The sequence below is a fragment of the Sylvia atricapilla genome, chromosome 5 (assembly GCF_009819655.1).
Source record: "Sylvia atricapilla isolate bSylAtr1 chromosome 5, bSylAtr1.pri, whole genome shotgun sequence".
NCBI lineage: Eukaryota > Metazoa > Chordata > Aves > Passeriformes > Sylviidae > Sylvia > Sylvia atricapilla.
In genome coordinates this window covers 62,588,833-62,616,001 of record NC_089144.1, presented here as the reverse complement: position 1 = coordinate 62,616,001, position 27,169 = coordinate 62,588,833, and the positions used below count along the sequence as shown (strand labels likewise).

Genomic DNA, 27,169 nt, shown 5'->3' with positions numbered 1-27,169 from the left:
TGTATCCTGTACTAGAGCTTTTTTCCCTACCACAAGAGTGACGTGTGATTCCTAAAGCCAATTCAAGTCCTCCTTCCCTTCATGGTTGCTCACTGGCAGAGTTAATTTAAAGATTTTCGTGCTGTGACTTTAGTTGCTTTATGTGTCACCTTGTCTTTTGTCTTCTAGTCACTGCTGTATTAAACAGTGGCTGATCATTAGCAACCTAATTAGAAGGACCTATGGTAAGGATGGGGAAGAAGCAAGAATAAAAAAAGTATTTTCAGGGGGGAAGGTTTTCAGCAATATAATTAGACAAAGGTTCAGTGAGTATGGGAATTTTAAAGCTGAAAGCAAATACCTTTTCTACTGATGATTATTATTGAGGTCGTAAGGGATAAGGTAAAGAATGAGAGTTTTGGGGCAGCAATTTAAATCTCTCTCTTGAGCTCCACAATATGGCTCTTTCCTTTGTGCTTAGTTCTTTTTTATTACAAGACCTGCAATCATAAACCTCTCATATCTATTTCCTACAGTACACTATAAAAACAAACACACAGACAAGAAAACTCCCTAATTTTCTAGCTTGTTAAAGTAGCATATGGTTCAGCTTTTAGTCAAGAAACGTAACGAGATCCATAATACCAAACAGTGCATGAAGAATTATATGAAGTCCTTGTATTTATAAAGCAGCTTTAAGGTTAAAACCAAGAGTATCTCTTTTTCATTGTGAGAGTAACCTGGTCTTGCAGAAGGTGTCCCTGCCCATGCCCATTGGAACTGGGTGATTTGGATTTGGAACTAGGGACTAAGGTCTCTTCCAACCTAAACAATTCTATGATTCTGTATTCTAGCAGCTCAGAGAAATATGACTGATTGATTTTTGTTGCTATTGTTGTTTGCAGTGCCTCCAAAGCCAATTCATCTGCAGAAGGCAACATACCAAACCCCTAGGCATAAAGCTTTAACAAATCAGAAACCAAGAATGGCGGAAGAGACACCTGCTGCTGTTTCTACTGTGACAAAGGAAAAGTCCAGTAAAGTGTCAGATCTCATCAACCGTTTTGAGGGAGGCAGGTATGTAATAGAATTTGGATTGGTTTGTGACTCTTTTATTGTGTGAGGATTGTTGGAACTTGAAGCTGTGAGGAAGAATGTTGGTACTGTGGTAGGGCTCACTCCTACCCCTGCTAAAGGACTTGATGGCAAACCTGAGTGTGTTTTGAAAGTGTGGGAACCAGTTGTATACTTGGCTTTACAAGGTGTGCTTTTTCATAAAGCATTAGTCCTAATTTTCCCTTAAAAAAAGAGAAACTTGTATCATTTTAAAAACAAACTGAAAAATGTCAGCAACTTGAAATTCGTTTAATATTGAAGCTAATATTAAATACTTTTGTTCATGAAGAGGAAAAAAATACTCTTATGAGTAAGTAGAAAAGCCTGAAATACTGGTTTTAATTTTATACTGTCTTCTTAAATCATTCATGTGAAGAGAGTGAACTCTACCAATTATTTGTAGTGGTATGGCAGGCATCCCTGAATGTTTTGCTTTGTAGTACTTGGTGATTTTGGTGAAAAAGTGCAGTGTTCTTGAGTTTTGATTCTGCGGTTTATGGGAAGCATTTAGAACTTTGGGAAGAAAGAACCACAGTGAACACTGCTTTCACAAAACAGTGTTTCTTGGGTGTCTTTAATTAGATGCAGGTGATGCATCTCTAAGTAGATGCATTATAAGCTCTGAAACAGAAGTTTCAGATATATCTGCTCTGTATAAGGAGAGCAACTTTCCAGAAAGTCCATGACAGAGGGACAGCTCAAGAGGCAGTCCATTGACTGTTGAGCATTGCAAGTTTTGGATGTGGTTTTTTCATGTTTCCTTGGGACACTGGGGTTCTGAAGGGATGCCTCTTGTGTGAGTGAATGCATGATGTTTAACAAAGCACATGAATGCATGATCTTCTGTGGAGCCAGAGGAATAGGGCTTTCATTGAAAGAATTTCCTCTCAAGATGGGTGAAGTTTAATCCTTTGTATGGAAGCAGCTGAGCATTGCAAAAGTGTGTTTGTCCATGGGAATAGAAATAATTTCAGAGGTTCATCTGCAAGAAACTTCTGTCATTAGGCAGAGACTAAATTGCACTTGGTCATGACAGGTGCTCAGAGATGGGAAAAAGAGATTGCTGCAGGATTGGAGGTCCTGTGAATACTTTCAGCACCAGTCTCTAATCCTGCTATCACTTTATTTTCCAATCTTCCTCCAAATCATCACCCATCTTTTAAACAGTGCAGTATCCTTACGAAAAAAAAATAATTATCCTTTCTGAAAGAAAACTCTTCAGGTTCATTGCACCCTGCACCACTGAGCCCTACATTTCTTCATCCTATGCCTGCCTGCTGTGTTGTGCAGGAACTTCTTCCTTATTATGCAACGAAAGAAAACTAGAAAGAAAGAAAGAAGGAAAACTTTCTTGTTGATAGATCTTTACAAGTAGGGATATTTTGTGGACTATGGGAAGGTGAGTTGCCTTTGGGCAACATAATTTATTAGATACACCAGTAATATCTGTCCAATGGCTAATTCTACTCAAGTCTATCATCTCTGCTTATGAGAAACTTTCAAGGTAACATGCTGAGTTCTGGATTATCCTGCTTTGGCAGTGGAGGTAATTCCTGTTTTTTGAATGAGCTCAACTCACAAAATTTGTCTTCCCTGAAGCTGAACTTCACTTTTAATTAGTGATCTTGAAATGGCTAGGTGTCATGTTCATGAACTGCAAACTGTGATTGTCAACTATAATAGCTTAGTTTCATTAGTCTGTACAGCCCACAAGCATGTAGGCATGGCAGAAAGTTAATTAAACCTGTTTACTCTGTGCAGGCAATTGAAAAATGTATGTTAATTTTATCCTGGAGTTAAGCTGATTTAATAAAAAAAGGCATAGTCTTTACATGACTAAAGAAAAAGTGATATAATTTTTTTTTATTTTGTTATGTGATGGAAGAAGATAACGCTAGAGTAAGTTATTTTTGATCTGTGTGCACAGAAGTGCACAGTATGTTTGCGACATTTGTGTGATGTAGCCTATAAATACGGAGTAAAAGTACAGTTTGTAAGCAGTTTTCATCCTTCCAGAAGATGGAGGTCCATACTAGGAATAGTTAGAGGACAGTCAGGAACAAGAGACAATGTGTTTAAAGCAGAGATAAATTTTGGAGGAAAAAGATCTTCAGAAAAGATGTAGCATGAAAAAAGGACATTGCTAACTAAGGAAACTGGAGAAAAAATGAGATAAAAATGCAAAAGTTCTCATGTAGTATTCTGAACTAATGAAAGGGATGCTAAATATTCTTGTATGCGTTTGATTAATTTTTTGTTAATTAAAGAGCTGTTAGGGAATGGGCTACTTATCAGTTTAAGCAGTGGACTAGGACTAGGGAAACCACAAGTCTTGCTCCATTTCTGCCAGCAGCCTTCTGGGACACTTTAGGCAAATTGCTTCATCTATCAATTTTTGGGTTTCCTGCTATCTTTCATGGAGCTAAGAATGGAAAAATTTAGGTTGTAAAAGATCATCGACTCCAACTGTTAATCCAGCACAGTCAAATCCACCACTAAATCACATCCTCAGGTGCTGCATCTTTACATCTTTAAATACCTCCAGGGATGGTGGCTCAAAGTTTTCCCTGGGCACCCTGTTCCAATGCCTGATGATGCTTTCAGTGGAGAAATTTTTCCTAATATCCAATTTAAATCTCCCACACACAAGGGATTCAAGACATATTGGGATTCAAGAGATATAGGGATGCAATGGTTCAAAATTCCCTCAGTTTAGGAAGGACGTTGAGATGCTTGTACATGTCCAGAGGAAGGCAAGAAAGCTGGTGAAGGGCTTGGAACACAAGCTATATGAGGAACGACTGAGGGAGCTGGGGTTGTTTAGCCTGGAGAAAAGGAGACTCAGAGGTGACTTTGTCACTCTCTACAACTTCCTGAAGGGTGGTTGTGTCAGGTGAGTGTTGGTCTCTTTCTCCAGGCAGCAACTGGCAGAATGAGAGGACAGAGTCTCAGGCTGCATCAAGGGAAATATAGGTTGGATATTAGGAAGAAGTTTTTCACTGAAAAGAGTGATTAAATACTGGAATAGTCTGCCTGGGGAGGCAGTGGAGTCACTGTCCCTGGATGTGTTTAAAAAGAGACTGGATGTGGCACTCGGTGCCATGGTTTAGTTGAGGTGTTAGGGCTGGGTTAGACTCGATAATCTTAAAGGTCTCTTCCAACCTACACATTCTGTGGTTCTGTGATTCTGTAAAATGGACGGAGCTCTGGGTTTCTAGTAAGAAAAGCGTGTTTGTAACTGTTTGAATGCAATTCAGATCTCAGTTCTTCCTAACATTAACACAGGAAAAAAAAATTTTTTTTTGGAGGGGGACTTGGTTATATGATGCAACTCTCCTATTTCCCATAACAGGATTTTCTGTAAGTCCACGTTTAACTCTTCTCTCATCAATGTCCTGTTTGCTTGGTGTTTTTAGCTCGCTGAATCCTAGTGATCTGAAGAAAGACTCCTCTATTCTCCACATTACTAAAACTCAAGGAAGATATGGGTCCACACCATCACCTCAGCCAAAACTCCCCTCCCAGCACTCACTACAGAAGCAGGGAAACAGTAGCACTGACAAAACTCAGGTTGCACAGCTGCCCACGGCCAACGGTGTCGCGGCACAGGACCGGCTGGAGGACGAGGACGGGAGATTGCTGGAGCACGAGGACGGGAGACTGCTGGAGCGCGGCTCGGCCGTGTCCACCCCCATCCCAGAGGAGGCCACGGAGAGCAGCCTGACCAACGGGGAAGGGGACAGCACCCGCAGGGAGTCCCTGTACAGTGTGACTGCCTGCGAGGAGGAGATGCTCAACAGCTGCCACAGGACTCCGAGCAGCGACACGCTGCCCCCTCCCGAAAACGAAACTCTAGAAATTGATTCTAATGTCAAGGAAGAACCAGCTGAGGAAAGCAGTAAACATGATCAACCTGTAGAAACAAAGGTAAGGAGAGAAATCGTTTAATTCCTGATATATCATTACTTTTTTGTATTTTCTCTAGGTTTTTATATACAAAAATACTCCTTCCAGGAGCAGGTCAGAAATTGAAAATATTTTGGTTGTTTTCCCTCTGAGAAAAGATGAGGAAAAAAATTTGCTTGCCCCTTCACGCACTCTCCCCCCACTACTCTTCTCCTCCTCCCCTTGGATGTTCCCCCATTAGTTATCTGAGCTTTAAAAAAAAAACCCCAAAACTCAAATATGTGTTTAGCACCATGTTTCAGCTGTGCCAGCCTACAAGGGACACATGTTAGTGGTGTATATGAAATAAAATGCCATGTGTAGTAAACTGTAATGACAGAGCTTCAGGCAGAAATGTTGTGTGAATCCCTAACTTGGATGTAGTTGTCAAGTCAAAGCTGGAAAGGCAGTGGCAGTCTGCTAGTGATCAGATAGATGCAATGTTCAGGGTACACAAAATATATGACTTTTTAGCTAGGAGAATTGCAAGGAGAATTATCATGGTGAATTTGAGCTCCCTTGTAAGGAAGGTTTTAAATGCTCAAGAGAAGCAAGTGGGTGGAAGGAAATCTGTCTTGGGAAATTAATTGCTGAAAAATGGTGCATATTTTTCACTTGTAAAAGTTTACTTATGCAGTTCGCCTCCTTGTACCAAAGCAGTAAATGTGATTAACAGCTCTGGTCCAGCCATCCCCTGTTTGGCAGGGGGAGCTTGGCAGACCCTCCCAGCCTTCCTCTTCACCATAGAGCCAAACAGCTGGTGCTGAAGAAGCTCCTCACTGCTGGCCAGGGGGGTGCCAGCACCAGTTCACTGCAGCCCTTGAGTCTGGTTAGCTGGGGGTCACATACACACATGCCTGGAGGTAAATTTTGTGACTGGGAAAGGTGGCTCTCAAATTCTCCTGTATTATTGGATGAAATATTCCAGGTAACGATACGAAAGTGGTGGGTTGTGTGGGTTTTCTTTTTTTTTAGGGCTTGTTTTTTTTCCAGTAAGCATAAGCCTGGGTACAGTCCAAGGCAGTTTTGACCTGCCACACTATGATAGTTTTGACCTCTCATAATGTTTCTGTCTCCTGTTGGGTAGTGCCTATTTCCACTATTTATGCCTATAAAGTACTGAATTCTCAGTGGGCAATGATGTTAAGCTTGAATCCAAGTCATGCAGTAAGGTGCTGGCAGTATTTTCAGGAAAAAGCTGAAAAGGGAAGCAGTTCTGTTTTAAAGTTCAGGAAGGAACTGGGCAAATGCTAATGGCAGCAATCTCATTAAAATCTGTCTTTGAGCTGCTGGGACCAGCACGTGTGATCTGTCTTGTATTGACAATGAGTCAGCTTGTGAGGTGTAATGTGACAGTAACTAGTGCTGTATTGTTCACTGGTGCTTGAAGGGTACAAAACCAAGACAAACCCATGCAGGATGACTTTTAAGCTTGCACTGATGCAGAAGTGAATCTGTAACACTGAACTGGGTCGCAGCAGCCCTTCCTGACATACCTTGTGCAACAAGGACTTCCCCTTTAGCCTAGTGAGGCAAAGAAGCATTTCTGCCACCCTTTACAGAATCTAACACTGATTTAGTTTGGATTAATGCAACCTGGAGATGGAAATCAGCCCTATGGTGGTCTAAGTAGCTGCTGCCATGCTGTCTGGCTTAGGAGAAGGATGATGAGCAGCAGGAGAGTTCTGGTGGAGCTTTAAGCTGTTTTTGTGTTCAAGCACACAGTGGGAAGAAGTAAGAGCATGAAACAATCTGTGATTTTGCTAAATGCCTACTTAGTCATTATAGAATATTAAAACTGGGATGCAGTCCAGTTGAAGTTGCACTGCACAGGATAACAGCACTCTCCTGCCCTTTTGATTAAAAATATGAGTACAATTGAATAAAAGCAAAAGGAGCAGATGCATGTGAGTCATAGTCAAACTTTGAGTCTGATATATGTATTTTGATGCTGATGCAAAGTATCTTGTCTCTTGCATGCCATGTCTCTTAGTTCAGGAAAGAGAGTGGTGCTCTCTCTCTTTGCAAATGTGTACTTGTGCAGTAGAAGTAATCTTAAATCCCCATCTGGTAGGAGTGAATTGAATAGGTGTGAAACCAGTGTAGAAATTACTTTTTGGACTTGGAAAAGAAGGCTTGTTTTGAAATAGTGTTGCTCTTACAATTATTTCCCTCCCTTGTCACTGTAGATCTGACTAAAGACAGATTATTGCAGGTTCTGGAAAAAGTTGAGCAAAATTTATTAAATTTGGCAGTGATCTGAAACAATTTCCCCAAACAACTAGAGCAGAGTATCCTTTATTTCTCATATTTACTGAATTAGTTTGAAAGTAATGAAACACAATCATAACAAGCAAAAAGACAATTAAAAGTGAAAAGTTTCCTGCCTTGCAGCAGAAACACCTCCTGTCATAAAAATTGGTTTGTCTAAACTGCGGAGGCTGAATAGTACAAGAACATCTCAATCAATTAACTTCCTGAATAACATCTTGTGGGGAATCTGCTGCTACAGCTAACTGAAGACAAGAGGACAAATGTGTCAGTGTTTATTGTGAGACTGGTAGAAAATAAGGCTATAGACTGCCTGTGTGCCACAGATGGGGAAGAATCTACTGAACATCTTCAATAAAGTCCTTACATGATGTCTTCTTTTAATGGTAGTGTTGGGGGTTCTGATGTTTCAGATGCAAAACCTGGTGGAGATACTGGATTTCTAAATGTAGAGAGATGTTTTAGTTTAACCAGGGTAAAATGTTTGGTTTTATGAAGTTAATTCTCTGTTAAGAAATGTTTTACTGTTGAAAGGCTTGAGAGGCTCTACCAACTTCTTGATTTTACATTTTTTGGTCTTCTTTAGGAGCAGTAATGGGAACAAAGCTGTGTATCTTAAGCGTAAGATATATATAAATATATAAATGCATTATAAATACGTAAGTCTTCTTGTGAACTTCTTTAGGGATACCAGGATCTTTCCACTTTCCTGGTTGCTGTGCAAGAAACAAGCAGAGTGTGATTTTAATTATATTTGTTCATACTCTACTTCTCTCACCCTGTCTGTGTTGTTTAATGTATTCCTTCAAAGCCCTCGGGGCAAGGGCTGTGTCTGAGTAAAGGTGAATCATAGACATCACTGTCATGCTGGCAGGTAGTTTTCTTGACAGGAGATGGCTCCTGTTTGGTTTGGATAATAAGAAAGTTCATACTTTCACCAGCATTTTTCACACCTCTTCTTAATTTCAGAGTTCAAAATTACTTATTTTAATTTCTTAAGCCTCTGTAGTAATATAATTATTCTAAGAATGAGCAGCTTTGTACTATAAAACTAGAGCCAGCTGAAATATTTACTGCAAACATTGGAACAGAGATTCAGGTTTGCAGTCCCTGCTGATGCAACCCTTGGTCTCTCACACTCCTGATGTTTTGGTCTGCAGATGAAATTGTGTACCTGTGTAATGTAAATGTAAGTTTTAAATATATAGTTCTATACAGCACACTAGCCATTTCTGCTTGGTTTTATATGTTGTGTTGCCATGTGTTATGGATTGTCACAGAAGCTTGAAATGTTCTTTGAAATAATTGTTCCCTGAAATTACCTTCCCCTCCCCTCAACAACACCCTCTGCTTCCCCCCTGAGGACACGATCAAAGAAAAGCAGTAGTAGAGTTTTCTGGTATTTTTGCACTGATCTAACCTCGTAGGCGGGTGTTCTTATGCTGGAATGAGAACATGCCGCAGTGATTAAAATATAAGTCATCCGTGATGTGCATTTTCCCCCACACAGAGGATCCCTCTGTCAGGTCGCGCAATGGATGTAGAAAGGAGATGCTGCTCAAGAATTAAGATGTGTAAGGCTGATGCTGAGAGGATTGGAAGTGTAGGCTCAGCTCATTTTATGAGATTTTTTTTTTGCATTTGTTATACATGATTTTCCCTCTCTCGGTTAGTTCAAGTAATCTTCTGCAAACTACAGATTGGTTCTATAGCACTACTTTAGGGAGCAAGTGAGGTTCTGGGGTGAGGGGGAAAAAAAATAAAATTAATGAGGAATCAGTAACCTCTGTGGTTTTGTGCTTTAAGTCCACATGTGAGATTTTTTGTAAATGGCTGCACTAAGCAGCAAGCTGTAGCTGTAATAGCTAATCCTCCAGCTCCCTGCCATGTCTCTTGACAGCACTTAAAACACTATCCTGTAGGTTACTGTGGTTGCTATGCTGATTTAAACAGATTTAATGAACAGCTTTGAAGTCACTATTGAAAGCCTGTTTTTAGAGAGGAGGTTTGCCATGTAGCAGTGTAACTGTGAACGCTGCAGATTAGAACTGAAATACGTTGAAATTTTGAATACTTACTGAATACCAAAATGGGGGAAAATGCCCTGAGCTCCCTAAAATATAAGACTGTACTTTATTATTTGGTACTCTTCACTCAATTTTTGTAAGGGTACTTGCAAATGTTTATGATACCCTCGTGGGAAAGAGTGTGCAGTTTGAAATCAGAAACCACTCTCTCAAACTGTCCTCTACTTTTTTTTATGAAGAATTTTTATGATTCATCTAGCAATTACCAGCTTCCCATAGGCAGTGTGATGATACTGCCATTTATTTCAGGAAGACTCTGATGTCGTTAGATGTGAACAGACTATCACTAGATCTGGAGAAAGAATCTTGTGATGCAAGTGTCAGTTTGTTGAGCCTGACACTTGCAAGCCTTAGGCATTTCCCTAATGTTTTGATATTGTAGAAGGCTGTAGTTCCATTGTTTGTTTTGGAGTCATTTTGCCCAGCAATTTATAATTATATATTCTAACATATTTAGTTTAATGTTGAAAATTGAGTGAATGTTTTAAGTTTCTGTTTGGCAGAAGAATCAGAAATATATTTTGTGGAATAAAAGATTTTAAAATTAAAACTCCCCTTAAAATGCAAAAACTAATTCCATAAAGATTTAATGAAGGAGTCCTCTAATTGCAGTCAACAATTATTCAGCAGTGAATGTATTGATGAACATAAAAACATTTTGTACCACGTTTTTCAATAATTTGTTGTGCAAAGGACATGCAGATCAAATAACTTCTGAAATGGGGCGGGGGTGAACACTGAGTGCTCCCATCTGTTCCCTCTTACTCTGCAAATCAGTTCTTCCAGCTCTAAAGGTCAGTGGTACTCAATTACCAGGATGTGAGCAGATCTGTTGAGTAGGGAGTTGGTGCTTTGGCAAAGATCCTTATACACACTGGAAAATACTAAATCTTTTAGGCTTTGAATTTTGCTCCGCAATTTGACTGATTTTTAATGTTCTCTGACTTTTGTATGTGTTGATTATACTGCGGGAAATGATGTATTTTTCAAAGTTGGTGATTATTACTAAATGTTAAACTTGTATTTCAGTTTTTGGGCTATAAGGTACTCATAAGTATTTTCAATTATTTTATTATTAAATTATGTTTTCTTCAGTATCCTAAGAGCTGCTCTTATTTTCCTTCAGGAGACAGACGAGCAGAAACGTCACAAAATTGCCAATGAACTTCTGCAAACAGAAAAGGCCTACGTTAGCCGACTTGACCTCCTAGATGGGGTACATTTTTTCTCAAATTTGCTTTTATTGTGTTGCCTTGAATTCATTCAAATGGCTGTGCATCAGTGTGGGTAAAAATTACATGAGATGTGGCACGTGTTTCACATTTTGCTGATTTTCCAGGCAGTCATTTTCTTCTGCCACGTGGCTTTGCCTTGGCTTCTATTTTAAGAATGCTATATTTTTAATAAGTATTAGAATTTTGTGGCCTTTAAAGGAATATGTTCTGTGTGTGGAGATGTTGCTATAACGAATCATGCTGGTAACCAACAAGGAGGATGGTTAACCATGGCTTCCAGTGAATTGGAGTGAATGCTGCAATCACCCACTCATTAGAAAATTACTAATTCCTTCTAATTTGAACCCCTCAATCAGAATTTTTCTTTAGTCCCAAAGAACCTAGAAGTTGCCCATTCCAAAAAGTATATCCTGTATTTTCCCATTATATATTTAGAAACAGAAATTACTGTTCCTGCAAAAAAAGGTTGGACTCTGATGCTCTGTATAATCTAATCTGATATGTCTTAAATGTAAAAGTCTGTAATTGAGTATTTTCCTTCCTAAGACTTGTTTACTTTCCACATAACACATATACATTTTGCCTAGATGCTTTGCATTGCCTTACTACAGGATATTTTTCTCAGACTCTGCAGTTTAAGTTTCTCAGGTCCAGTGCAGAAGTTTTGTACAAAGAGTGGATGAAAAGTAAAAAGTCTCAACTGATACAATAATTGTTCAGGCTGCTTGGGGATCTAAGTAAGTGTCCTCATGTAAGTGGATTTACACAGCAGGCCCACATTGTGATGGATATATGATGACTTCTAAAAGCAAAAGTATTGAAAGAAAAAAAAAAGATTTAGAGAAGTTAAAAAGACCCCACGTTAGGTCACAGACTTTTCTGATGGGTAATATTCAACTATTTTCCTTGATGTGTTCATAAGTGCACTACTGCTATGTCTGTTTTCCAAATATTAACTGGAGAGAATTCTGAAAAATGAGTTTCAAACACAGCTGCTCAACTGCTGCTAATGAGAGGAAAGCAGAAGACTGGGAAGGGAGTGTTGTGTTTCTAAACTTGGTTAAAAAGTTGTGTAATCTTTATGATCTTCAAAGTAACTAACTTTCCTGTTGGCAATGCAGCAAACTGGGCATGTCTTAGAGTATCTGTGGCACTATTTAGCTATTTTTCCTTTCAAGACACTGAGACTTCTGCTGTCTCAGTTGGGGTGATCCAAGTTCCTGTCCTCAGACCCTTTTCGTCTTTTGCAAGTCCTTACCCAGACTTCCAAAGCCCTTTCCAGGGAGATGCAATCTGTTCAAACGTGGGAGAGGGTGGCAGAGGGACAATAGCTCTCTAAAAGCACTGGGTTTTTGTGGTGATGTGCATATTAACAAATGCACATTTTGTAGCTGCACCTAGTAAAGTTGAGCCCACTGAAGGAGAAAGAATAATTTAAAAGAAACTATAGTCCACACAGAACTGGGTCCCTTCTGTACTTTAAATGATATATGGGGACCACTCATAGGCTGCCAACGACTTTGATAAAGGATAAAGGGATACAGCATTCAAGAAAAGCTGTGGGGCTAATGGTGATCAGGCATCATGCTAATTGCCAAGAACAGAGGAGTGGAAAATACTACTGGAAGACTGGGAAAGCTGAGATGATCTAGCTGTTAAAACAGACAGGATGTCTGGAGCTGATCCAAAATGGCACAGCTTCAGCTTGGCTCTCCTTATGTCAGCCCTGCCTGCAGTGCTCTCCTGGCTTACCAGAAAGAAAGTGGGGTGTAAGGGGAGGAGAAGTGTTGAAACACTTCCCGTGAGGGAAAGGCAATGAATGAGTTCATCACTACTGATCTATATTATTGAAATACTAATCTTGCCCCAGCTGTAGCAGGGGTGGATAGGTGGTCTTCCATTGGTTAAATACATTAGGCTGACAGGTTTGGGGCTCTTTTTCTGTATTGCAGGTATTCTATTCCAGACTTCTTGAGGAAGCCAACAGAGGTTCATTTCCACCTGAAGTGATTAATAAAATATTTTCTAACATTTCATCAATAAATGCCTTCCACAGTAAATTCTTACTTCCGGAACTTGAAAAAAGAATGCAAGAATGGTAAGAGACACTTCACTGGTTAATACACTCCTAAAACTGTGTCTGTAGAAACTCTCTTCCAGGGTTGAGGTAGGGAAAGTATCTTCAAATAAAGCTCTCCAGGCCCAGGGACTACTGTGAGTAAGAGAACATCTGCTTTTCCTCTGATCTGACAGGATCTGACTCAGCAGAGGACTTGCATAATTTACTCAAAATAAAGGACATGGATCTCATTGAAGCCAGTGAGATTACTCATGATCAAATGTCTTGCTAATTTAGGGATCCAGACTCAAATTATGTGCTGCCCAGTGAATTCATAGCACAGAATACAAAGTTGAGTTAAATAACATGTATGTGGTTTATGATAATGCTGAAGTACGGTAACCATTGTTGTTACTGCATTTTGTAATAAGGGGAGATTCTTCTTCTTCTGTGTTCTAGTTCTGTGTTTAAATTAAAATCCATCTCAGATATATTTCGGGGCCATTTTCCCCTCAGCTTTTCTTGACCTTTGTTTGCAGCCAGCAAGGATAGAACAGGTGTAAATATACTCTGTAATAATCAGGTACAGATGTAGTATCTTTATCCTACCTTGGGGTATGTGTGTGTGTGATTCTGGACATGTTAAAACATAGCCATGCATATTTGGTCTCTTCTGTGTAATTGAAAAAAATAGAAAAGCTCTCAAACCATTGCTGCTTCCCTACCTTCTTTGGAAATAAGAATAACTTCATTTAAAAAGAAATTACAAATACAATTTCATCCAGTTATTTGACCTCAGCACTTGTTTGGCTCCAATCTTCTATGTTATCTAGAATTTATTATGAGGAATACATAATTTCCAGGTACACTATCACATAACTCCTTTATTGTCAAAAAACACACCAAAAATGAGAAAAAAAAGCACTTTTTATGTATGAAAATCTTAGACCATACAGTGGTGCTTTAGAGAGCAGCTGTCCATGTTCTGACTATGTAAGATGATCCCCTTTTAAATGTTGATTCTTTAAAATAGAATACTTACCATGCACAAACATGTGGTAGCTCTGTCTAGTCTATAATGCAAGGAAGTAAATAAAATGTAAGCATTGTGAAATATAAGAAATCTTACACTTTATGTTCCACACAGAATTACTTGAGTAAGTAAAACCTACCCATTTCTTTTAACAAAAGTTGAAAAAAATCTGACAGAAAATAGGAATATGAAATATGAATGCACTAGAGTGCATGTTCACGAGAAGTAGAATTTAGATGTTTAAAAAACAGCTCACACCACATTATGTTGGTGCTGTGTAATTTGAAATGAAATTCATGATGTAATCTTGAAATTCTGCTCTAGACCTTTTATGGAGCGCAGAATATGGGTTGCCTTACTTTACATATTTGCAAAATGCTGAACTGCTCATTGCCATTGTGTGTATAATTATATAGTTTCAAAGGTTGAAAAGTGGTTTTGCAGATAAGCTTTGACTCTTGGTGCAGAGCTAATAAATTGCATCACGACCATATTATCTTCGCGTGAAAACAACCTTTGTGCCGTACCTGGGACAGCCTGTTTACATGTCCTTGAAACGTGCTTTTGGGAGGAGTTGGAAAAAAGGATGCAGTTGAAGACAGCTTTTTCTGATCATTGCTGAAAGAAAAATCTGGGGTAATTTTCTCTCCCCATCACTGGTCTCTGAAATTTTCTGGCACAATAGCTTCTGTCAGATACAGTCTTCTCAGCAGTTCCTCTCATTTGATGCAAGAAATCAAGTCTGTTCTATGGGTAGCTTTATATGCTTCTATTATTCTTTATCTAACAGCAAAAAAGTTGGATAAAAATTTCTGACTCTTTCCTTGAGTTTAAATTGAAAACTTGGAGTAAAAATACTTGATTTTGTAACTGGCAAAGCAGATCAAAAGCAAATTATTTTTTGGAAGGAAAGGCAGTGTGAATCTAAACTTATCAAGTGAAAGTGAAATTTTATGGGAGCTGCATTTTGAATGAGTTGAGCAACAGCTGGTGCTGAATATCTCTTACAACATATGGCTTGAAAACACTGGAAACAGCATTGTTGCAATATATTTCCCATGAAAAGCGTGTAACAGAGCATAACAGGAGCATAACAGTGATCCCACGCCATAGAATCATCAAGTGGTTTGGCTTGGAACAGACCTTAAAGATCATCTCATTCCAACTCCCCCTTCCATGGGCAGGGATACCTTTCACTAGACCATCAAACAAAACCATTAGATACAATACCCTGGGTCTTCTCTCCCCAAGGATGACCAGTAGCAGATACTTGAGAATAACATAAGAGCACTGCATGATTTCAGAGACCAACTCCCCGCCCTGTCATGTCTCCTCACTGCCAGCTCCAGCAGCAGCCAACTCCTCTGCCAGGTATTACACAGGAACTCTCTGCCCTGCTGGACCAGCTTTGGACAGCCCTGCAATATTCACTATTCAAGTACAATTTTTCTCTTCTGGGCACCTTTTTCTCTCAGAGAAGTGGTGTGCTGGAGTGGTCTGTAGAAGTAATTGCAGTAGGTTTCTTCATTTTAGACCACTATGGGAACATTGATTTCAGACTTTCAGAAATCCATACTGAGACACTGAGTTTCTGAGTCTGTCCATGAAAATGAGACATGAAATGTGCTTCCTATTGTAGTTCTTGGAGGTGCCTGTGTGCTGCTCCACATTTTTTGTGTGCCTTGGGAGTGCAGCTTCTCTCGGCCTCTCCATCTGTTACTTTACTATTTTGTTTTATCTGAAGATGCCATCAGGAATTGAGAAAAATGCAGGAAAGTTCTTGCAAAAGACTGGAATCCAAGGGATTATCTTTCCTTCATATGTTTTCTTAGATAAATAATAATTAAAAAAGGTGTTAATATATTTGTTGATACAAGGCACAGAGTGGAAGCTGTACAGAATGGGTTTAGCTCTCAAACCTAACCACAGGTTAGACATTTTAAGGATTAAATTATGGTCAAAAGAAGATAACGTGGTTTTAAGGAACTGCATATTAAATAAATTAGGCCATATTCTGTAAATAAAATCTTTCATGTCTTCAGTTTCTAGCTTTTCTTATTTTAGTCCTCTGCAAGACCTGTGGTGCCTGTACATCATCCAAGGGGATACAAACACTCTTTCTGTGTGAATTCAGATTTAATGCTTACGTTGCAACTCCATATGAGGCCATCTCAAACAGAGGGATTCTCTGTTAAACAATTGAAACCTTTTATAACCGTGTGTGACTTTTTTTTCTCTCCTGTTTGCTCTGAGATTCCACCCTCTTACTTTGCAGGACTACCACCCCTAGGATTGGGGATATTCTGCAAAAGTTGGCTCCTTTCCTCAAGATGTACGGGGAGTACGTGAAGAATTTCGATAATGCAATGGAATTGGTGAAAACGTGGACTGAACGGTCACCTCAGTTCAAATTCATTATTCAAGACATTCAGGTAATGGAGAGAATAATGTAGACCCTCAGGCAATACATAAAAATACATTGGCTTGTGGATGAAAAAAGGATTAAAGAGAAAATTAAATACCAAATCCCTTAGAATTAAGGTAGTTGTTTTTATCCACTTCACTCTGCGTTTTTCCCTTCTCCTTCCTTCATATGTGCACAACTGACCCACAAAAATCCAGATTTTTCTCCTGCAAAAGAGAGGAGAAAACTGTAAAGGCTGAAACGTCTGAAGACTAAAAAAATAGTGCATTTTTTTGTAAATACCAGAAGTAAATACCATTTTAGGATAAAGTGAAAAGGCAGTGCAATCCTAGATCCCTGTGCTGCATCCAGTAATATTATGCTTGCTCACAGTAATGTTGAGCACAGAAAGCTGAAGAGCCCGGGGATGCCAGTCTTTTCCAAAGGCTCCATTCACACCCTCTGGTGCTCCCTGTAGGTGTCTCTGGGAATTGGCAGGTGTGTGTCCTGCTTCAGTCTGAGCACACAGAAATAGGATGAAATATTTCTACTTAAATTTTACTGCTCTGTGGGGTCATGTGGTTGTAAGCCACGGAGGAAAACGCTTTATGTTTTAATGTAATTTTCATTTTTATAATCTAATGGCATCTAAAATTATGGAAATGAGTATGCATCTTAAGATATGAGGGAGGGACACTGCTGAGTGAGTTGACATTGTAAATAAAACTCAGAGAAAGCATTCCCTCCTCAGATAGGTAAAATATACCTTTTAAGTGATTTTAGTGGGCCTTTAAGCCCCTTTAAGTGATTGTTTATAATATGTGGTCATGAAGTGTTCTTATTAATCCAGAAGTAATTAATCTTGTCTGTTATTACAACCCTATTTTAAAATACACCGGAGTTTAAAAGATTACTTTTTTTTTTTTTTGTAAGAATTTTTGGTAAGACTGTCAAATACTTAGAATTAAGTTTTTACAGTAATTTTTTTGTGAAGATTATCTGATTATGTGGTTTGGTAAAATAGTTCTGTATTCTTTCAGATGATCTACCATGCATGTTTCAAAATACATTGTTTATGTTTCATCGACCATAACTTTTATTTTATGGGACCGTAATGACATTTTTGCCTGCTTCATTGAAATATGTTTACAATTTTTTAGAAGGAAAAAGTGTGTGGAAATTTGACATTGCAACATCACATGCTAGAACCAGTCCAACGCATTCCACGCTACGAGATGCTTCTAAAGGACTACCTAAGGAAATTGCCTCAGGATTCCCTAGACTGGAAAGATGCTGAAAGTAAATATCTTCAGGCCATTAAAGGAGAAATAATAAGATATTAGTAAGAGGATAATTGTAAATTCAAGATATTTTCAGGAAAGATCGAGTGAAGATTTTACCCATGAAAAGAATGATAGAATTTCTTCAGTGGAATCATGGAATTCCATGAAAAAGAAAGCTGTTGGAATTGAATTTAATGTAAAAACCACAAAGTCTTTAGTATTCTCTTAGAGCACATAAGTTTTACTTTGGTTTTGGAATAGCACACAGGTTTTGATTTGTTTGCTTTGCAGATGAGCAGGGCTTGTGGTGGCTTTTTTTTTTTTTTTTTTTTTTGGCATTTTAATTTGCTTTATGCACATTTGCAATGTGTGACTGTTATTTGTAAAAAAGTGAAGTTAGACTCATTGTATTTTTAAGCTTCTGCAGGGAAAAAGCACAGCCCACTTTTAAATTTCTTCCTCTCTGTATTTACACAAGAACAGTTCAAGATACTTGCATGGAGTGTTCAAAATCACTTGCCAGATAATTACTTTAAATATTTCATTTTTAGTACCATTACAGTAAACACTTATAAGATGAGTTGTTTCAACTGAAAAAATATAGTTTGACTTTCTGAACTACTTTGAGAAAAGGAGGGAGAGAACCATGACTGTTCTTGTCACAGAAAAATGTGATTCTAAATGCTGAAGTGCTACAGTAATCTGCAGTAATTCTCTTCTGGGCTTTCCGTATTATAACTTCTATTTGGTATCTGACTTTTTAATGCTTTCTACTTCACCTTGTTTTCTTTTTTATTGCTAACTGAAGAAATTTATTGTAGTTTGTAATTTACATAAAAACTACAAACATTTTTGTAGAATTTCCGCTGCGCCCCCCTTTTTTTTCCGCTATGTAGTACATAAATAAGTGAAAGTGCAGCTTTTTGGTTTTACTTATCTCCTTTTTCTTCTGTCTAGAATCCCTGGAAATTATATCCACTGCAGCGAGTCACTCAAATAGTGCAATAAGAAAGATGGTAAATGATCCTTGTTTTCCTGATATATTCCTGATATATTTCCTGATATATTTTTCCTGATATACTATATTCACTTTTTGATATATTATATTTCAATGTTTGGTGAAGCTAGGACAGTGAATTGCAAATCTTCCCTAAAATGGCAAGAATTGGTTTCTTGGGTCAAAGTGATTGTTCCTACTTAATGTATTTATACAGCTCCTAGAAATGATAGACAGAATCTGTCATTGCAATAAATTCTCTAGAGGGGAAAATGGGACTGACTTAGTTCTTCTCCTGGCTCAAATCACTGATACTGCACTGAATTCTTAACCTTGTTTCATCTGTTTCTGTGGGTGCAGGATAATGTTTGTCAAGAGCAGCTACTGTTTCTCTGTCTGATTGGGCTGGAATGATAGGATCTTAATTGAAATGTGAGATGTTTTGGGCAAGAAATAATGCAGACATAAATAAACAGCTGTATTTTAAAAAATTATCAAGGATATAACATTTCTAAAAGTACTTTTTGCTTTATCAACTAAATTAATCAGTCAGACCACACATACTGGGTATAAATATGTTTCCCAAGGCTGTCCCCAGATTTTTGCCAGCTCCCATCACTCAGTTTAAACTGCCTAAAGATTTGTCCTTTCAATTAAAAAGCTTTATAACTGTATTTTCACTGTAAAGGAGAATCTAAAGAAGTTGTTAGAGATCTATGAGATGCTGGGAGAAGAGGAAGACATCGTGAACCCTTCGAATGAGCTCATAAAAGAAGGACAGATCCTTAAACTGGCTGCTCGCAACACATCCGCTCAAGAGAGGTATCTCTTCCTGGTGAGTATGGTGGCTGCTGGTTATGAGAGCTGGGAAATTCTCATTAAACTGAAGCTCAGGATCTTTGCCCTGATGGATTGTGTGTTGAGATCCCAGTGTGTAAGTCTTGTGGTTCTGTGGGAGCTTTTTATCGTGGCAGGTCATTGTCTCAGCTGGAATTCAAAAAGCACGGCCATGCTCCCTTACAACGGCCTTGGAAAAGGTTTTGGTGTGGTTTGCTGCTCTCCATGCTCTGAAAATTGATGATAGGTTTTTGGTCAGGGGTCTCTGGCATGGCTCCTCTTATAATAAAGGGTAGTGACAGGATGTAGAGGCACAGCTCCTCCTTATCTGTGCTTCAAACAAAAGGAGAAATCATAGAATAATAAGACCTCAACTGGGGCTAGACAGATGACCTAAATGATGTTCCCTTCATATGAGAGGTGACAAGCCCAAATGTGCTGTGTCTGCAATACAGACTAGGCAATAGTTTCTATGAAACAGGATTCAACTGAAATGAGTTTTTCTTTTTAATAAAAAATTTTGAGAAAAATGAGAGGGGATAAAGTGATAAATTTAAACACTTTATATCTTATTTAATAACTGTGCTTCTAGGCTGGGACTTAAGACATTTAAACATTATTTAAAGTTCTAATTTAATAAAGGAATATATCTTTGTCCTGCTCATTTACTATTTTTACCCCCTGTGATATGGAGGGTTTCAGGGAATAAAAACTTTAGGAAATGCTCTTTTGTCTTGAAGAAAAGACAAATAATGTCTTCATATAACATTAGTTTGTACAAAACTTGTACAAAACAAAATTATTTTGGTATAGGATACATATAAGTGTATACACTGAAGGGAAGAGTCCTTATTCTGCAGTTTACAGTAGGTTTTGCAGAGTTGGGGCATAAAAACGGGTATTTGCTTAGAAAAGCTTTACATTGGGATAGAATATCTGGTCTGAGTGTAGTTTGATAATAAATACTATGAAGACTGCTGCATATGCAGAACAATTATTCTTAAATTCATTGAAGCTGTCCTTGAATTCTGTTCCTAAAGAAATAAGAAAGAGAAGTTGTCTTGCGTTAGAGCTTTGGTCTTCTCATGTATCAGCTGATCAGGAGAGAACCTGCTTTCTCACCTAAAGGTCCAGCTTTGTGATATTGTCCAGCTCTCAGGTGGACAAACTGTGGCTTTATCTGTGTTTTCCTTAGTGCAAAACCACGTGTTTGTTTTTTCCCCCAGTTTAACAATATGTTGCTCTACTGCGTCCCCAAATTCAGCCTGGTAGGATCCAAGTTCTCAGTTCGAACAAGAGTTGGCATAGATGGCATGAAGATTATAGAAACTCACAATGAAGAATATCCACACACTTTCCAAGTGTCTGGAAAAGAGCGCACACTGGAGTTGCAGGCCAGGTAAGCAGTCTTTTTAGGCAGTTTCTTGAGATCAAATATTACAAATCCACACAGAAGAGTGGATTAACACATTTGAAGAGTGATGCAGTAGATTTCATCTTAATATTGGTGTTTTGAAAATAGCCTAGGCTGCCAGAAAATCATGAATTGTTGGCCCAAGAATGTCTCTGATCAAAAGATGCATCTAGGGTGCATAGCACATTGGCTATCTTTGCCAATGCCCAAGATAGCTGTGAATGGGCTGGCTGGGAATTCGACAGTAGTGCCAAGGCAGCCTGTCTGACTAAAGGGTTTTAGGACACTGGGTATGCTAATCACTGGTGTCTCTGGGATCTGAGCTGCCTTGGTACCAAGGAATCTGTTCACCTTAGGGCAGGTCCAACAGACAAAGCTCTCCTTCCCAGTGGGTTTATCTCCACAGAACAGTTTTCTGCAGCAGTAGGTGGGCATCTGCTTTCCTCTGTTCTTCAGGCCCATTTCCCATCTACTGCTTTTCTTCCAGTCCCAAGCATCAATCTCCTCCTGGAAGGCACCTCTCCTTTTAGTTCTTGGGTCCTTTTCCTCCATGTGCACTCTTCTGGCTGGCACTTATTCTGCTTTCCAATTATTAGTTCTTGTATCCTCCTTTTGCCGAGTTACCTTCCCTTTACCTTTTTGCACTGCCTAGACTAAATTGTCCCTGTCTAGACTCAAATAAAGTGAGATTATCCTCCTCTCCTTTTGGGCCTGGTTAAAAAGCATGTTCTTAGCAGTCAAGATTTTATTGCAGAAAGGTGAGGATTAAATAAGCAGGAAAATGTCCAAGTGTCGGCACCATGCATATGGGGACAAACCAAAGCTTGCTAGACAATGAGCTTTCAAGCTATTTTCCTTTATGGAAAACCTGTTATATTACATCCCTGAGAATGTGCAAAGATAACAGCATATAGATATTTACCTATGCTTTAATTCAATTTCAAATTAAAGATATACTTTGAAAAATGATACAGAAAACCCCTTTCCACTAAGATCTGCAAGATTTCTGGGACATGTTTTTTGCTATCAATCACATCTACTGTAAATTACTGTGTGATATCTTGCTAAGTATTTTGTAAATTGTTATGCCATTTACCTATTTCAATGGTGAAAGGTGGCATCTTGCTATACTGTTTCTGAAGCATGTTTTAACTGGAAGAAAATTGATACAACAAAGTAAGCTTATTTTTTTAGCTTTCCTACATTAGCAGTAGGAGAAAGTTTACTGCATTAGTTTATTTTAGGTGAGGGAAGCACAGATTTTTATCTTTTGCTTTGTGATCACTATTAGAATACATAAGGTCTGTACAAAAGTGTAAAGGAGTAAGTGCCACAAAGCTCTTATTCAATTATAGTAGAAAAATCTTTATTAATATATGAGTAGTGTATGTATCCTATATCTTAATGTCCTTAATTCATGAGCTTGTATTAACACTTCATGTCCTTAATTCATGAGCTTATATTAACACTATAATAATTTTTAATTTGCTCTTGATGTATTCTTTAATAGCAGGCTTATATTTATTTTTCAAACTACTGTTGGAGTACATTTTCAATTACTGTTTTTAAACAGTTGGTAGATTATTTCTTTGGAAGATTGCTGGTCAGCTACTATGCTTAATAGCTCAGCTTTTGGTTTTTACTGTAAGCAGGTGGAAAGAATGATTTTGGCTGCTTGGACAGATTTCTTCTTCTTCATGTCCAGATGGTAGCTGGGAAGGGCAAACAGTTGTTTAGGATTCTGCCTGCTTAAAAGTTCTGCTAGTACTGCAAAGCAACACGTGGGGAGGTGTTTTGAGGTATTGTGAAGGTTCTCTTGAGCATCCTTCAGAGCAATCTATAGAAAAACTAAATTTTGTATGACTGGTATTACATGGTGCAGCAGGGGCTTTTCCCCCCAACACATTATCCAAGGAGGAGGCCACTTTTGGAGAGCCACATACACTGAAATGTTAATTCTCATATTTCTAACTTTTGTCTTCTGGTTTGTTTTGTTTGCTTTTTTTTTTTTTTTTTTTGAAGTTGAACAGTTAATTATTAGTATTGTTTAAATTCTTGAGAATTACTGCAGAGTTTCTTGGCTTTTGCAAGAAGTTGTTGATAGTGGGATAATGTTTCCTGAAGTAGTCTCAAACTAATGTGTCAAATATTTCTTTTAGTTCTGAACAGGATAAAGAAGAATGGATAAAGGTAAATTCATCTACCTTCTTTATTTTCTAAACAATTTGTCACTGAAGCAATCAGAAAATAATATTCATGTTTTCTGTCTCTACCTTCTCTCTGCTTATCAATAACTGGTCAGAATGTAGAGTCTGTTTTAAATTTTACCGTGTCTGAGGAATTTCTCCACTGTTTTCCTAGGCACTTCAGAGTACTATTGAAGCTTTTCAGCAGAGGAATGAAACTTTCAGAAATGCAATTGCTAAAGAATATGAAGACATGCCTGTTGAAGTCTCTGTAAGCTGCTGTTATTTCTTTGTAAACTTCTTAATACCTATTGTGTTCTTCATTAAGTGGAAAAAGTTTGGCAGAAACTTTGTTTTCAAGCTCATCATTCTTATAGCAGAGTAATCACAAAGCAGTCATCTTGTTGGTAATTGTTTTTCTTCATAATGTCAAATCTTGTAAACAAGCCTCTTTCTTTCTTGAAACACATAACAGAGCACCCTTTCAGTGATGCATCATGATTTTTGACTGGCTTCTTTGTAATTTTTTTTATAGATCTCAAAATACATCTCAAGCTATGTTTTGTAATTTCCTTTCCAGAGGAAGAGAATAATTATTTTCCCTATTTCAAGTACTGTGCAGCTTTTTACTAGCTTTTTAAATTCTTTCATCCTCCTCCTGCCCCCTCACCCCTTTAGAATGCTGAGCTTGGGAAGAGAGCGCCGAGGTGGATCCGGGACAACGAGGTCACCATGTGCATGAAATGCAAGGAGCCCTTCAATGCACTGACAAGGAGGAGGCACCACTGCCGAGCATGTGGACATGTAAGTGCAAACCCCAGTGCCTGCAGCTGTCCAGCAGGCCTGGGAGGCTCTGCAGGCACCTGCTTGGCTTCTCATGGCTCCTTGTCATCACAGAATCATAGAATGGCTTGGATGGGAGGAGACTTTAAATATCATCTAGTCCCGACCCCACTGCTGTGGGCAGGGACGCCTTGCACTAGACCGGGCTGCTCAGAGTCACATCCCACCCTGGCCTTGAACACCTGAGGGATGGGGCATCCTTGGCTTCCCTGGGCAGCCTGTTCCAGTGCTGTGGAATCTGCTGCTGCACTTGCAGCTGAAAGAAGCATCTCTGCATACTACCAAGGACCCTCTGCCTGCTTTAGCTGGCACGGTGAATTTGGAAGTCATTAAGCAGTGTACATTCATGTATAATGTCCCAAGGCCCTGCACAAAGTATATTGTTAGTTTTGAGAGACCTTTACTAACATGAAGCGTTTCAAGGCCATATTAAGATGGTATAATCCAGTATTATTATTTCAGGCAGCATTGTCTGAATCCACCAAAAGACCATAAAACCTGCAGTTTTTCCTTAGGTTGACTTGGAGATGCTCCCAGCTGGGTTCAGTGTGTTATTGTGTGAACATGTGCAAAGCATCAGGGAAGGAGGGAATGTGAGAGTGGGCAGAGAGTATTGCTGCTGCTTTCCGGGTGGGATGCTACAGTAACATACCCAGCTTGAAAGCAACCATCCAGCAGTGGTAGTATGAATTGTGAGCTGTCAGAAGTTAACAAAAAAAGACTAAACAATACTGTGCTTTCTTCTCTTGCCACCCAGCAACTCTGCCTGTCTCCACCAGAGGGTAGTACAAGCCCAGGTTTACTATTTGTGGTACAGGATGTCTTGTCTGATTCCTTTCTAATTTTTTAAGGGCTATGAGGGCTTGCTGCATTCATAATGCCGCTTTTATGCTTTTTTCAGAAGCTCTGAATTATTGACTTTACAGTTATCATAGAGAGTTTTCCCCCCAGACGTTTCTGTCATAAAGTTCTGTTAATGTTAAAACTGCACCCTCCATTTTTATTTCTCTTTTCGTTTAGACTCCTAACTACTTCCCTCTATTACAGTTCTGTCACATCTCCTTGTGCTTTAATTTCAAAAGATTTTTTTCATGGGAGTTGATTTGAGCTAGCAGTGGTGGCTTTCCAGAAGTGACTAATTGGGAATACTTGTCTAGAGCTACAAGCTGAAGGTGCTGATCTAGATTAGTACTGCAAAGCCTTGGTCCACAATAAAGTTTTGTTCAGATGCATTAATGGTTCAAGTCCATTTATCTGCCTTTCTTTCTTGAAATAACTACACTCATGTTTTTTATTCAAGGCATCTTTTTTTCATGGGAAAGAATAATTCTGTGGAAAAACACTTCTAATGAAACAACTCTGTTATCTCTCTTGCATTTCAGTTACATATATACTGAAAAGAAAAAAGCAGGGAAAATCAGTGGATATTGGCTTATTCATTCTGTGTATTTATGTTTGGATTTTAAAATTGTAAATTTTATATGTATAGGTATATATACATTTAAACATGCTAATATTTCTCAGCAAGTTAAAAGAGTAGCCATTTCTGATTTTATCAGACTTTCATCGTTAAAAGGTCATCTCAGTTGTAGGTTTTATTCATTCTAATATCCTCATTCCAGATACATAGAAATGTATGTTACATAAATGTACCTTTTCAGATTGGCATATAAAGAAACTGCCAGCATGGCTTATGCTGTATTCTGATTCTGTACCTGACTTCAAACTACAGATATTATAAAAAGCCTAATGCAATTTTATGCAAAGTACAAAATTTCCACCAGATAAATAGGAAGAAGCACTTCTAGTTAAGAAGCAATGGCACAAATTTGGAAAACCATTATTTTCAAGTAAGCTATTGTTGACTTATTATAAAGACATCTTTCTTGTTCTGTATAATTTAAAAATATGCAACAAAATAGCACAATACCAATTTTTAGTTATATTTTAATAGACTTCTATAAATACTTAAATCTTATACGTATGTTTTTGGTTTTTTTTCCTAAGGTGGTTTGCTGGAAATGTTCTGACTACAAAGCACATTTGGAATATGATGGTAATAAATTGAACAAAGTCTGTAAGGATTGCTATCATGTAATAATTGGTTGTACAGACAGTGAAGAAAAGAAGAGGAAGGGTATCTTGGAGGTATGTCATCCAAAAATACCATATTTTTATAGCTCCAATCATTTTGGTTCATCAGTAGGTGAGAAGTGGTAGCATTCTTGCAGAGTTTATTTTTCCTTTGAGAAAATAAAAAGTATGTGGATTGATTTCATCCCATTCCATAGATTTTGGTTTCCAGCAAAATTTTAAAAAATACTCACCTTTGCAAAATTGCTTTGTTTCTTTCAACTTCACATTTTTAAATTTTATAAGGCTTAGAACTTGCTTGCTTCTTTCAGTTATGTCAGCTCCTGTAACAAAATTTAACCTTCCCTCAAAAAATTTTCAGTTTTCTTCTTCTGTACTTAAGCCTTCATAGCAACAAACTCCACTACTACTACTACTTGATATTTGAAAATATATACCCAGAATGAAAGAGCTGTGGAAAGCTGTGGAAAAGAGGAGAATGGGGGAGAATTTTGTTCTTCCTTCAGAGTCTGAATAGTAAGATACTGTTTTGATCAGTGTATAAAATGGAGGTTTAAGTTGTCAGGTTGCCCTCACCTTTTGGCATCTGAAAAGTCAAGGTCAATGAAAATTTGACCATTTAATCATTTTGTGTTCTTTCTTATCATCTCAGGTTCGCTATTTAACTTGAGTAGCATTTTACTCTGTCTACAGATTTTAAGCAATTAATCTGATCTTTTCTCTAGGATTAGTGCTTGAATGTTTATGTTATTCTTAGAAATGTGTTTGAATTTGATTCTGTCGTAATATTTTGACTGCCAAAGTAGATAAGTTGTCATGTTGGATAGTAAGTGGCACTTCAGTGCCTAACATGGTGTTATTTTGGAAATCAGGCATTGTTGTAGATGCTCAGATACTGAGAAAGGCTGACTGTGGTGGCAAAATGAAAATTGGAGTGATATAGAAGTCTGTCATCCAAAATTACTGATGAAAAAAGGAACAGATTACACTTGCTTAGGGAATATGTGTTGTGACTGTATGTGTTTAATATCTATATTCTCCATAAATCCAGTCCTTCATGATTTTTTTTTGGTATTTCCTGAAGCCCTTTAGCAGAGCTCAACTATTTAAGAGTTGATGCGAATGGTGATAAATTTCCTGCTTTTCTGTTCTTTCTGTTTTTAGTCTTTATTGAGGGAAAGTTTATTTTCCTTTTATGCTTTCTGCTATCTCCTAGATTGAATCTGCAGAAGTCTCTGGAAATAGTGTCATATGTAGCTTTCTTCAGTACATGGAGAAGTCCAAACCCTGGCAGAAAGCATGGTGTGTCATACCCAAGCAGGAGGCTCTTGTGCTCTACATGTATGGTGCTCCACAGGTATGTACAGGGGAAATGCAAAAGATATT

General features: G+C 38.2%; 1 protein-coding gene across 1 annotated transcript in view; it reads left to right on the top strand.

Moving 5' to 3' along the window:
- The window catches only part of FGD4 (FYVE, RhoGEF and PH domain containing 4), a 41,187-nt gene that overhangs the window by 7,009 nt on the left and 7,009 nt on the right, over positions 1 to 27,169 (top strand). The window contains exons 2-15 of the mRNA XM_066319733.1: positions 885 to 1,056; positions 4,512 to 5,022; positions 10,525 to 10,614; positions 12,586 to 12,731; positions 16,001 to 16,157; positions 17,290 to 17,428; positions 18,370 to 18,428; positions 19,098 to 19,244; positions 20,473 to 20,645; positions 22,820 to 22,850; positions 23,022 to 23,117; positions 23,525 to 23,650; positions 25,697 to 25,837; positions 27,000 to 27,140. Of these exons, the coding sequence (XP_066175830.1) occupies positions 965 to 1,056; positions 4,512 to 5,022; positions 10,525 to 10,614; positions 12,586 to 12,731; positions 16,001 to 16,157; positions 17,290 to 17,428; positions 18,370 to 18,428; positions 19,098 to 19,244; positions 20,473 to 20,645; positions 22,820 to 22,850; positions 23,022 to 23,117; positions 23,525 to 23,650; positions 25,697 to 25,837; positions 27,000 to 27,140 (2,049 nt within the window). The 5' untranslated portion in view covers positions 885 to 964. The remainder of the gene's footprint in view (positions 1 to 884; positions 1,057 to 4,511; positions 5,023 to 10,524; positions 10,615 to 12,585; positions 12,732 to 16,000; positions 16,158 to 17,289; positions 17,429 to 18,369; positions 18,429 to 19,097; positions 19,245 to 20,472; positions 20,646 to 22,819; positions 22,851 to 23,021; positions 23,118 to 23,524; positions 23,651 to 25,696; positions 25,838 to 26,999; positions 27,141 to 27,169) is intronic.